Below are 13,230 nucleotides of genomic sequence, written 5' to 3' on the forward strand. Positions count from 1 at the left end.
ACGTATGAGTTTCTCCCCAGCGAGAGATTTAGCAGGATGGCACTAAAAATTCGCCATGCAGTAAATTCGCGGCAAAAATGTTGCCCACTTGACAAAAATGTTGCAGTAGACACAAAACTTGCCCATAGTGTATTTTGTCGAGACAAAATTGATACCCATAGACTTTAATGTGTATTGCAAATTTTTTTCCATTTCACTTATTTTCTCATAGTTTTGCGAATTTTTTGGCTAAGTAAAACAGGACAGATTCACTCATCACTACTTGGAAACGCACTGCTGGAGGCTAATATATCATATTTGTAACTAACTGTTCTCTTACCTTTACATCCTTCACAAGTCAATGCATTGTAGTGATATCCTGACGCATTATCTCCACACACAACGCACAGCTCGTCTCCTTTAACCTTTCCAACGCGGGGACTAACCCTGTGCTTCTTGGCTGCTGGCAAATCTATTACATCAGTGTCTATTGCATATAGGTTCTCTGATGGTATTCTCTTGAGATCATAAATTCCACTGGAGCACCACTCCTCTGCATGTTGTGAGTAATAGTTTGAGTTCAAGTGGTACGGGGATGATGATGATGACAAAGTCATTGAGTGGTGGACAGAAGGAAACTGTACATGGTTGTATGGAGAAGAGAATGAAGGGTCTTGGGAATCATGGTCTGCAGAATTTGTGTGCACAGAATGGAGACCTGCAAAATAAATTATATTTCATACAAAGATTATGCAAAAGGAATAATAGACTTTTGGTGTAATAAAATTGTACACAATAACTGAATATAGTATTTATTGCTAATCTTTAAAGGTATTGTTCACCTTTGAGCTTTAACATGAGTGATATTCTGAGACAGTTTGCAATTGGTTTTCATTTTTTATTATTTGTGTTATGTAGCTTTTTATTCAGTAGCTCTCCAGTTAGCTTTTTCCAAAATTCCCCTAGCAACCATGCATTGATTTGAATAAGAGACTGGAGTATGAATGGGAGAGGGACTACAAAAAAAGAGTCAATTAATTAAAAGTTAATTAAAGGTGAACCGCTCCTTTAAATATTAATTATTAAAGTACAGGTATAGGATCCCTTATCTGGAAACCGGATATCCAGAAAGCTCTGAATTACGGAATGGCTATCTCCCATAGACTCCATTTTATCCAAATAATCCAAGTTTTTAAAAAAGATTTCCTTTTTCTCTGTAATAATAAAACAGTAGCTTGTACTTGATCTCAACTAAGATATAATTGGGTTTATTTAATGTTTAAATTAATTTCTAGTAGCCTTAAGGCATGAAGACCCAAATTACGGAAAGATCCGTTATCCGGAAAACCCCAGGTCCCGAGCATTCTGGATAACAGGTCCCATACCTGCTACTAGTCTCTCACTTGTGTAATGGGGAAAGTATTACAGCTTCTTCTGCCGTGCTTAGAGTTGGGCACTGGGTAGTTACTTGGCCATGGCACTTCTTAAATAGACTCAGGTAACTAAGTACACAGAGCAGGCAGGATTCATGTTAGAGGCTACCCTTGCTTCCACTGGGTGCTGGCCATGGAGGGTTAAAAAATTCTATTGTACAGTTTTGCTCTAAGAATCCATCTCTATGGTTTTTCTCTATAGCTCCCATTGTGCTTTAAAGGAGAACTAAAAATGCCATATTTTATATACTGAACATTTCTAGCTTACTTCTTACATTCTCCGTTAATATCCTGGTGAGTGCTGGGATTTGCAGCCTAGTAACAACACTACTATGGAAAGCTTATGTGTAGCAAATTACATTAGGCAATGCTCATATAAACCTTTCCTCATGTTTCAATTTCAGGCTGTATTTTGTTAATAAGTAACAAGCAATAGGAAGCGAGGAACTTTATTAATTATGAGACGTCGGTGCCTTGCTTACAAGGTTTTAAATGTATAACTACTGAACTCATCCACCGACTAGCAATTTGTCTAGGCAATGGACTTGGCGTTTATTATGAGGCATAAATATCAGTTATTCGATGTTGCTCTATTCCTACTTTATTCGTTCATCGTTGAAGGCATAATTTTTTCTAGTACAGGTATGGGATCCCTTATCCGGAAACCCGATTTCCAGAAAGCTGTACAGATATGGGGCTTTTAATCTAGAATGTTCGGGGCCTGGGGGTTTCTGAATAGGGGATCTTTCTGTAATTTGGATCTCCATCCCTAATGTTTACTAAAGAATCATTTAAAACATTAATAAATCCTTATTGTTTTGCTTATTTGGGATAAAGTACAAGATCCTGTTTTATTATTACAAAGAATAAGGAAGTAATTTTAATTCAGAGCTTTCTGGATAACAGGTTTCCAGATAATGGATCTCATACCTATACCAAACAACTAACCAGCACTTTATCTTCTCTCACCATTTCTGTTAACAGCAAGAACTGATGCAGCACGGGATTTACTCGCAGTCAGGCTGGCTATATACTGTATATAGACATAAACGGTTGAACTCAACAGACTTTTTTTCCAACCTAAGTTACTATGTTACTAGTGATGGGCGAATTTGGCGCAGGGATCTTGGTTTTGACGCCAGCATCCGTTTCTTATGCCTGCGTCTGTTTTTTTGGACACTGGCGTCCGTTTTTGACGAAATTTCGCCTGCGTCCAAAAAACGGATGCTGGCGTCCATTTTTTTTTACGCAGGCGAATTTTCGCTGGTGAATGTTCGTGGCGGTTTCCCGAATTTATTCACCAGGCGGTGAATCACGGGAATTCGCTGCAAATTCGTGCCTGGCGAATAAATTCGCCCATCAATATATGTTACTGGTAGGGATGCATTATTTTACAGCAGCAGTGTCAAAGATAAGGAAAATACATAGTATTTGGAGCATAGTAAACATATTTGTTACTGCTAGGGCTCAGTAATAATAATAGGATATTTATCACCAAGTTTAGTAAGCCATATTTTCTAGACACTTGAAAGAACAACCATTTTATTGGTGGCTATGGGTTACAAGACCTAGAGCAACTCTGCTACTTTCATTACATTTCCTCTTGTATGGAACAGAGTGTGCCTACAATATAGTCCTGTACCTGTTGATTTCACACAGTACTTCTCCCTTTCCAATGCCCTTGCATAGAGTTTAGTAGAACAGTAAAATGATAGGTTAGATGTAATCTGTATTCCGTTACCTATGATTAGCATGAGAGATCTTTTATCACTGACAGCTTCTGTTCAGTCTAAGAAAGTTGCCAGTAATGCTTAATCAGCAAGTGATGATCTGTCGTCTAGTGTTGCCGTGTTGGAAATTATACATGGTGATCTTTTTTACACAGGATATATATATATATATATATATATATATATATATATATATATATATATATATATATATATATATGTATATATATATATATTTGCAGACTGCCAAACCCTCTTATAAAAACATTGAAGCTTTAATCATAAGCATATTGCACACAAAAAAAAGGACATTTTTCAAGGATCATCAGCAATTAAATCAACTTAAATACAAATAGAAAAAAACGTGCAAACAGTCAATGCCCAATTACTTATTCCATGTGGTTACCCAAGTAACCAATACGTTTTCAAGTAAACAAATTTAAATATACTCAGTCAATACTGTGCTAACACATATCATAATCATGTCTCACTAAACCCAGAATGCAAAAATCATTTTTTAATAAAATCGGATTTTTAAAAAATCATGAATTTTTCGGAATATATTAAACCCCGAGGATGAAAAAGTCTGAATCTGAAAATCCGCCATCTTAGACCTGTCAAGGTTGCATATAAGTCAATGGGAGAAGTCCCAATGCTTTTTGATGTTCACTGGGTTTTGTGCAATACCCCCAATGTTTTCGGGCAAAAATCTGAGTTTTCGGGTGAAAAATCTGAAAAAATTGTGAAAATCAGATTTTTTCCTGCAAAGCAAAATTTTTGGGAAATTGTAATCATAAGCACAAAAAAAACAGAGTGGATTTGATCGGAGTTTGTAGCAGAAAATATTGAGATAAATTCGGACTTTGATAAATAACCCCCTAAGTGTTAAAATCAACTCGTAATTTTGACAATAATTTATTTACCAATTACCTGCCTGTTATATTGTTGGAGTGTGGGAGGAAGGTTATGGAAGGTTTGTATCTCCTTTAATATGTGTACTGCTAATTAGGATATGTATGTTCTTTCTTCTTCATGTTGCTGCAATAGAGACTATGACAGTTCTGTTCTGTTATATGCTGCTCTCAATGGTTATGTTGCTAACCTCAATGGTACATTTGGGAAGTATTTCCAGGTCACTATACTCACTTAAATGGGCAAGCCCATTGTTATTAGCAGGAGGCATGGCTCCTCCTGTGAGGTCTATTCTATTCTATACATGGTCTACTTACTAGATCACATTGTCAAAGAATGATTATCAGGCTAATTTATAGACACAGGCAATACTTTTTTTTTGTTACATGTTGCTCTGCAAAGGACTTAATTGTCCTTAGAGTTGCACCTCACTCTGAATGAAGCTGTTCATGGGCCCTAAGGGGTGCAATTTTGCTCCCCTTATCACTTGCAACTTTTGGCAATAGTAAATAGGATCTTACGTTCTACACTGTTTGCAGAAAGAATTTCAACAACAAATTGATTGGTAGAATCGTAAAAGATTGGAGATCTTTTTTTTGGGATAATTTTGTGATAGTTTTCTCTTATCTGCTGTATAAATATACTCTTTATCTCTGAAGAGTAAAACAGCGCCAGACCTCTAAAGAATCTACTGGAGGCCTCTGTAATAAAAGCGGACAAAATACCACAAACTCCACAGTAAATGCGAAATACTGTTTTGCTACAATTTACAGTTATTCTGGCCATAGTGAACAGATCTACAATCATCTTATAGTTGTTATTGTTACTATAAACTGGCACCGAATTATCACAACTTTGGCACAGAATTATCACACTTTGAGACACAAAATAATTTCACTAATGTCTATGCCAAACCAAACATACATATATAATATATAAAATATATTGTCTCATAAGGTCTGTGTATATACTGCATGTAACAAGTACATACAAAGGTATTCATGTATGCTTCTTAGATCTACTTGGATTAATACACACGCTACAATAATGGCAGTGGTCTGTCCGGGTAGCTGCAGCAATGTGCCTCTTCTACCTGTAGTGAATACACTTCCTCGGCTTAGTTGCAGCCAAAAAAAAACTAGGTGATTAACAGGCAAATTTATTTTTTGTGTGCAAATAAAAGCATATTGCAACAGTAATTCATTATACTCAAAGTCTTAACCAGTTTATGTACTCACATATAAAGTACTTCCAACCTCCATTTTAGGTCTAAACTCTTAGTAATCGAAACAGGCCTCTAAATCAAAGCAAAATGCTGCCCCACAATTGTTGATACAAAAAAGTCATAACAAAGCAACAGTCCTACCTTTTGTCTTGCTCGTCCTGATCATTTCTGTGATCAAAAGAATATGCGATCCTATAAATTTTTACTTCTGGGAGGTTGAAATGTTTGTTGACAGTACTCTAATTTCCAATAAAGATCCTTTTAACAGAACGATTTGTGCCTTGGCGTTCAATAAGAGACTGAATATCAGTTTCCTTGTATATCGCACATGTCAAGGTGTGACTGAACAGAGGTTATATGTAGCTTACTGATTAACCTGGCTGTATTGCAGCATACTGTAAATGCTTGCATGGATAATCTCTGCTAACTTAAAGCATCTATATATATTTTTTTCTTTCCTTCAGCATAATTTCACATATGATCAGTGATCCCTTATGCCCTCAGATACTCCACATTTTTCCATACTAGGCTTATGTTTATATTCCTTTAGCAGCTCAAAAGGTACAGTATATGTTTTATTGCTCAGCAGCTAACTCCAGCCTCCCACTGCCTGCAATCCCAACACTCCCAAAGACTGATCCAACTGAAATAACTTATTTTTAACCTAATTTACCCCTGGACACATTTCAATAGCACAGTTGTATATACTGCAACAGTTTGGTCAGGGGTAGTTCTTTTCCACATCAACTATATTTATTATAATATCTATCTGGGTAACCAAAATTCCATTAAGAATTTGACAAGTAGATGGTGAACAGGAAAATACACAATAGAGTTCATTTACCTTTGGTAGCGGCACATGAGTTTGAGGGCTATGGGGGGGGGGCACAGAGCCTATACACTTGCTTCCCTGGCTATAGCTAATTCTACTTTATTATGTACTTTGTGGCAGATTGAAAATCAGGTGAAAGTTTCTGAGTGCACTACTGGCAGGCAAAACAGAGTCCTGTATTTAATGCTTGCTATTACGTGCAAGGGATACATCAGGCACCATTTTGGATTGACGGAGAGAGGTATTCTTTCAGTGGAGAAATCACAAAACGACTCTTCAATCCGGCACTAAGTGAGCGTGCCCAACTGTTCCCTTGAGAGAGAGAGAGCGGAACGCAGGATCTGGTGAGATCAGTCCATTGTTGGGGGCGCATGTTGCTGGAAAGAGAGGGGGATGCCCCATTTAACCCCTTTGGTGACTTACTCTGCATATCTCTCTACAAAATAAGTTTTGGTAAGCCTTTTGGGAAAACTACCTAACTTGATTACCAAATTGGAGAACTATAACTGACTGGGGGAATCACTTAAAACAACCCTGGAGACTTTTGTGAAAATTCCTATTATTGTGATTTGACCACTCACCTGAACCACCTTGAGAATAACATTTTATGTATTTTTATTGTTACATGTTTGGCTCCATGAATAGTGACTTCATACTGGCCAAATTATAAATTGAATGCTCACTCTAATCAAAGCCGAGAATCTCCGGTTCGGGCACTTTCAGCCAGTTCCCATTACATGCAAATGCAGGGGTGGCTTCAAGCACTTTATTACCAGGCAAAACATACTAGTGGAATTAAATATCCCATGTGCCTTCAGAGGGACTGTGCGTTACTCTAAGTTAGATGTTTTAAGGATCCTGAAGATCTGGTACAACATTTAAAGGAAACATAAAATTTCCATAGCAGTGTTGTTCTACTTAAATGCAACTGAACTACATCCTCCTGCATTCCATAGCATATTTTCCAGGGTGAAAGCAAGATGTGAACTATAATCCATCAACATCAGAGATGGATCCTTGATTTGGTCCATACAATCAATGAATGATAAAAATCCACGGTCCTCCACGGCCAGCTTCTTAGTTGATGCAAAACAACACTCCAATAACATTGCAATAATGGCAAGTCAAAACTACACATCAGTCTTCATATTTTAATGAATGTTTCAAAAGATTTCTCCATCAGTTTTGCTCTTGTCTTATACAGGTATTAGGGTTAATCTTTGCTGTCTCATGTTTCACTGTAATCATATTTAGATGGGGCATATATAGTGCTGCTTAGATGTTCAGAGCTACAAAAAGTATAGCTATGCAATGGTTGGAGGAATTGTCCACTATCAGTTACACCTGTTGATCATTGGTTAACAATGCTCCTTTATCTATGAATTCTTTTATTGGAAAATTGTAATCTGTAATGTTTCTTTAAGGTTTAACTATAAAAAAATAAAATAGAAAAAACTAGCGCACCCTAATGAGTCAGGTTGTAAAAGTCAAACAGCACAGAAAACCTGTTCAGTTGAAAAATTAATCTGTGATTAGTCAGTGTTGTAACAGGTGTAAAAATATTTCCTATATTCATTATTACCAGAGGTTCACTTATGAGTACAAATTAATATTATGCTGCAACAGAGACAGGAACATGTTTTACTTTTTTGGCTGTAAAGAACGTAAAGACGTCCCAGAAGCAATGGGCCAGACAAGCATAGTTTTCCAGCAAACTTATGAAACTTTATATTAAAAGGCACAACGACTGGTGTGAGAAGGTGTGTGATGGCAAATATCCCAGGAGCTGTACAAAGTGCATGTAGTTGCATCTTTGATGACATATCTGCAATGTGCAGAATGCAGAATTGAGCTCTGAAACATCTACAAAATCCAGAGCTCTTGATGGGCCATGCACCCTATTTGCACATATAATATATCGTATATGCACACAAGCACACCACTTGTTGTCAGATTGTGCCTGTGCAGCCTTGTTCACAGTGGCCCCAAGCATTCAGTATAACATTTTTTAATAATGAAGGTGTGGAAGCAATAGATGTGCATGTTACCTTGCATTTGGCAGCACATGGGATACACTGAAAATATGTTAGGATTGATAAGGGTGCAATTCTCTAAAGAAACCTTTGCATGTGTATCGCCTGTTTTATGTATATCTGGTACATGTTGTAACTGTCGGATAGCCTGATATCTACAGTAACATCATTCTGATTGTTCAGTGACCCAAAACATAATGTAAGATATGTTAGATGTAAGATATGTTAGAGGTAAGATATAATCATACACTTGGCACAACCCAAGGCTGAACTACATGGGATATTTTGTTAGATGTCCTTGCTTTCTACAGATGTAGCTGCACATGTCTACAGATAATTTACTATATAGAATAATCTGATCTATACACCAAGTAAAAAAAGGTTTGCTATCTGATATAGTTTTGCTGTTGGAAGGGAATGCTGCATGCTGTATTATTGTCTGACAATATAAAATCGCAGACTTTCTTTTCTTAATGAAATATACTGACTATATCAGACAGAAAGGAGGATGGGACTCTCTAGCATCCCCTCAAAATATCCTCTGCTGTTGCATGCAGTTGCTTAGCTCAAACCTAAATTGTGCTTAGTTCTGCCCTAAATGAATATATAGCTTCCCTGTACAGTATGTGTGCCAGTTAGTTGTGAACTTACCAATGAATTCGGAGGTGTCGAGCACAGAAATTGCAGAGTCTAACGAGAGTTGAGCGTATCCCGTTTCATCAATTTCAGATTCCATCCAGATATTATACAGTGGATTTCCAGTCAAAACAGTTGAAATAAAAACTAAACACTGGCCCTACAATAATAAAGCAACATATAAATAATTGTAAATCATTATTAATAAATGCATAATCACCACTGCATAGACATATTATGGCATTAGACATATTATGATATTTTAGTGAATTTGCGGAATAGCGTCCGTTCGCCAGATCGAAAAGTCGCCTGGCAATGGAGTGCGAATGACCACTAGCGACGGTCTGTTTTGCTAGCGAATTGGCACCCTGTGCCTGTTAGTAAATTGTCGATGTCCCTGCGGATGTCAACAGTGGCGAAAAGACGCTAGCGTTAGCCACTTCGCTATTTAGTAAATCTACCCCCAAATCAGTCTGAAATGAACACATTTGGTTTTTTGGTTTCAGGAAGATTATTCGCCCGAAGAAGAGGCAATTAGTTGGCGACTAAATATCCCCGAATCTACCCGTGTGTCTCTGCCCTTAGTTAATGCTGCACATGTAACATCCCAGACAACAGATTGTACAGAAGGCTCAGAAGTTTTCTATATATTAATAGACTTTATAATCTGCTTCTATTTCTGTTTTTCATCTGAAGCACATGAAGCTTCAATTGATAAACACAGTCTGCACCCTTAGGGCAAAGCATTATTTCTAGTAATAATGCATAGATAAATATATATAAGTATATAAGTATATTTTTCTCATCAAAAATAATGGTAAGCAATTTGTCGCACATTTTATTTGATGAGTCAATTTTTCTTCTACACTTACTTTATTAAAGAGGATCTATCATAAAAAGTAATACAATTACACCTACAATGTTTCATGTTATTATTTTGTAATAGTAAAGCTACATTTTCTACCAGTATTAACTGGCATAACCTTCAATCCCTTAGCTGGTTTCATAAAGGTTGAGTTGAGATCAGTGGGTTTTATCTTTATGACAAGTTATTATTACTTTACAGCCCTACAGCCTGGGGAGATATGAAGAGGTACTATAATAATATGCAATTATATTCCATTTTATTCATCTAATTGAATATTGTATATGATGATGTACAGAGCTGATCAAGTGGTTCAGGTTTCAAAGTAAATAAATCATCAGATTATATTGTTGTCATTTCAACCAATGTGTAGCAGTAGCCAGCATCGTTTTTGGGCAACAAATGACTATGGTTAATTTAACACATGATTAATTTAAACCTAGGGTTCCTGACCCTAAGTTGATCCAACAGCATGGTATAAGAATTATAAAAATGTAAAAATCCAAATGTGCCCAAAGTAAGTTTACAGCAGTTTTTGGGGGGATTGAATCCTCTTTAAATTGTCTTGGGCTACCTGCTAGAATGGAAGAAGAGAACTAGGAGGAGCAAAAGCATTTAAAGCAACATTAACTATTTCCATTATTATTACTAATATGAAATTAGAAAATTTTACACCATATCAAAATTATGTCCACAACTCACCAAGGTCACTTGAAGGCCCAAGTGCACTTCCTTAGACTTCTGATAGGGGAGCATAATGAACCGTAGGAAATTGAGCAGGTACTCAATGAGCAATCCATCAATAGGCAGAGAGAGGTAGAAGGAATGTTGGTTTATTCAGTACCCATTATAAAAGCTGCCTCCATAATAGTTACTGCATAAACCAACATTGCTTTTACCTTTTACCTCTCTCTGACTATTGATGGGTTGCTCATTGAGTACCAATATATTCCACGGTGCTGTACAGTAAATGAGTGTGTACTATGAACATACAGATTACAGAAATGAACCAATAACCAATATAAGAGGTAAAAAGAGGTAAAAAGGGCCATGATTAAAGAGCTTACTGTCTATATATCAATTGAAACAAAACACAAGCATCCAAAAGATATGGGTTACTTAATGTACTGCATTTATGAACTGCAAAGTTTAATTCTACAGGGAATTTATAGTGGGATTATATGCTGGGCAACTTCTATTAATGTTTAACTACTGCAAGAAAGTTGCGTTATTCTCCATATTCTTTCCACTGGCATTCTTTCTGCTCTAATGTATAAGTGCTATATTTACTACATATTTTACTGGCAATGCTTTTAACAAAGTCATTCATTCTCTACATATTTGCTTATCTTGCTGTAAAATAAAAGTAGCAAGCTCAGTCTGGTGAATGAAGATGTCTAACGTGGACATTTATTGTCCATTTAAAATAAAAGAACTGAAATGTCAAGGTCAGGTTGGAATATTCAAACACAATATGTCCCGCCTAATGCATACCTCCCAGCATTTTGGAAACAGAGGGACAAAAAGATTTGCCGTGCGGATCGCAGCAACATGTTTAGACCACGCCCATTGTTTGTGGTCACACCCCCTAATTACCATGTTCAGGTTACAAAATTGAGCAGGTTATGAAAGTTTTGAAATTATGTTATGTGTTATTACAGTTTTGCTAATGAAGGTGAATTGCCCTTTAAGCTGTGAGTCTAAGTTCTCCCAAGAGACCTGCTCATCTTAAATTGTTACAATTGCTTATTTGTTTATCCGAAATTGTTACAAAAGTATCCATGTGCACCTGGTGGCTGTTCTGGGGTCTCTGCCAAAAGTCAATTAAGTTAGAAACTTTGTATCTTTTTCTGACTATTCAGTGCAGAACATCTAAGAGAAAGTCGGACATTTCAGTAAAAATCTGAGACTACAAGTTGAGCTGTCAAAATCAAGACTGTCCTGCTAAAAATTGATCATTTGGGAGGGATGTTAATGTTCAGCTGCTACTTCTGGTTGACCAGATTCATCACTCCTTTGTAATTCTCAGATACTTGTTTATTTACTAGAGAGATAGTCTGGCCCATCTCTTCAATAAGAGTACACTGGCTCCTGCCTGATAGAAGGATAGAAATCTGAACGCATGGACCTGCAGTGACTGCTGCACAAATAAATCTACAAATTGCTATTGAAAATAAATAATACTGATTAATTATCCATTTTGTACATAATAAATATATGTATACTTTTTTCCTGAGGATTATCCTCCATGTAAGAGGAAGATGAAAACAATTTAGCCAATTCAGCTTTTGTGTCATCAGAAGGTACTACAGTTTCACTGTTTATGATATTCAAATAGCATAATAGCAAAATAGGAACACTATAGTAGCCCCATTCATTTAAGTTGTTAAAAAAATACAAACAAATTAAGCTTAATATGTAAGCAGAATAACTGACTTCAAATTTTCTCTCCATTTCCGCATGACAAGTTAAATTGCATAATTAATGGCACACTGTGCTGTTTAGTAGCCCAAAACTTTAGTGTTATATCACCGGAAAAACAACCCCATAAACTGGAACTGCCTGACAAGCGCTTGTGCTACCTCTTGTAAGTGATAGTTACGCAGTAACACAGCACTTATATAGTAACAAATAGTGATAGGTGAATAAATTCGCCAGACGCAAATTCGCGGCGAATTTCCATGTTTCGCCGCCAGCGAATAACTTTGCAAAACTGCAGAGGCTGGTGAAAATTCCGCAACATCAAAAAAAAATGTGGGTGCATTTGGACAAAAAAGGCGCGCGTATAAAAATTGTCGTGGGCGTCAAAATTGACGTGTGTCAAAATAATTTTGACACCCATTGACTTCAATGAGTTTCGCATATTTTTTCGAATTTTTTTCGCCGTTTTGCAAATTTCGCAGGAAAATTCTCAAATTTTTCAACGAACCGATACGGGACTAATTTGCCCATCACTAGTAACAAAGTGCACACATATATATACTTATATACTCATACTGATCTGTCTATACACTCACATACTGTATATAACTATCTATACCAGGGCTGGAACTAGGGATAGACAGAAGAGGCACATGCTTAGGGTACAATGCTGGTGGGGTGCTGGGCGCTGGGGTGGCCTCTGGTGTGTTAATCTTTTTTATAGGAAAAAAAGATTCCCTGCTATTTTTCCTCTAATGCAGGGATTCCCAACCTTTTGAACCCACGCGCAACATTCCAAACTAAAAGGAGTTGGGTAGCAACACAAGCATGAAAAAGGTTCTTGGGGTGCCAAATAAGTGCTGTGATTGGCTATTTGGTAGCCCCTGTGTGGACTGTCAATCTACATTAAAGGGATAATGTCATGGGGAAAAAAAATTTTTTCAAAATGAATTAGTTAATAGTGCTGCTCCAGCAGAATTCTTCACTGAAATCCATTTCTCAAAAGAGCAAACAGATTTTTTTATATTCAATTTTGAAATCTGACATGGGGCTAGACATATTGTCAATTTCCCAGCTGCCCCAAGTCATGTGACTTGTGCTCTGATAAACTTCAATCACTCTTTACTGCTGTACTGCAAGTTGGAGTGATATCACCCCCCCCCT

At 36.8% G+C, this 13,230-nt stretch overlaps 1 protein-coding gene across 3 annotated transcripts in view; it reads right to left on the minus strand.

Annotated features, from left to right (window-relative positions):
* Positions 1-13,230, minus strand: part of LOC108712389 (bile acid receptor) — a 47,580-nt gene that overhangs the window by 32,211 nt on the left and 2,139 nt on the right. For 2 of the 3 annotated variants that reach the window (XM_041588675.1, XM_041588674.1), the window contains exons 2-3: positions 8,796-8,940; positions 320-697 (exon numbers count right to left, since the gene is read on the minus strand). In XM_041588675.1, the coding sequence (XP_041444609.1) occupies positions 320-697; positions 8,796-8,880 (463 nt within the window). In that variant the 5' untranslated portion in view covers positions 8,881-8,940. Of the gene's footprint in view, positions 1-319; positions 698-5,420; positions 5,760-8,795; positions 8,941-13,230 lie in introns of those variants that run through there. The other variant, XM_041588676.1, reaches the window with a different exon arrangement.

The sequence above is a fragment of the Xenopus laevis genome, chromosome 3S (genome assembly GCF_017654675.1).
Source record: "Xenopus laevis strain J_2021 chromosome 3S, Xenopus_laevis_v10.1, whole genome shotgun sequence".
Taxonomy (NCBI): Eukaryota; Metazoa; Chordata; class Amphibia; order Anura; family Pipidae; genus Xenopus; species Xenopus laevis.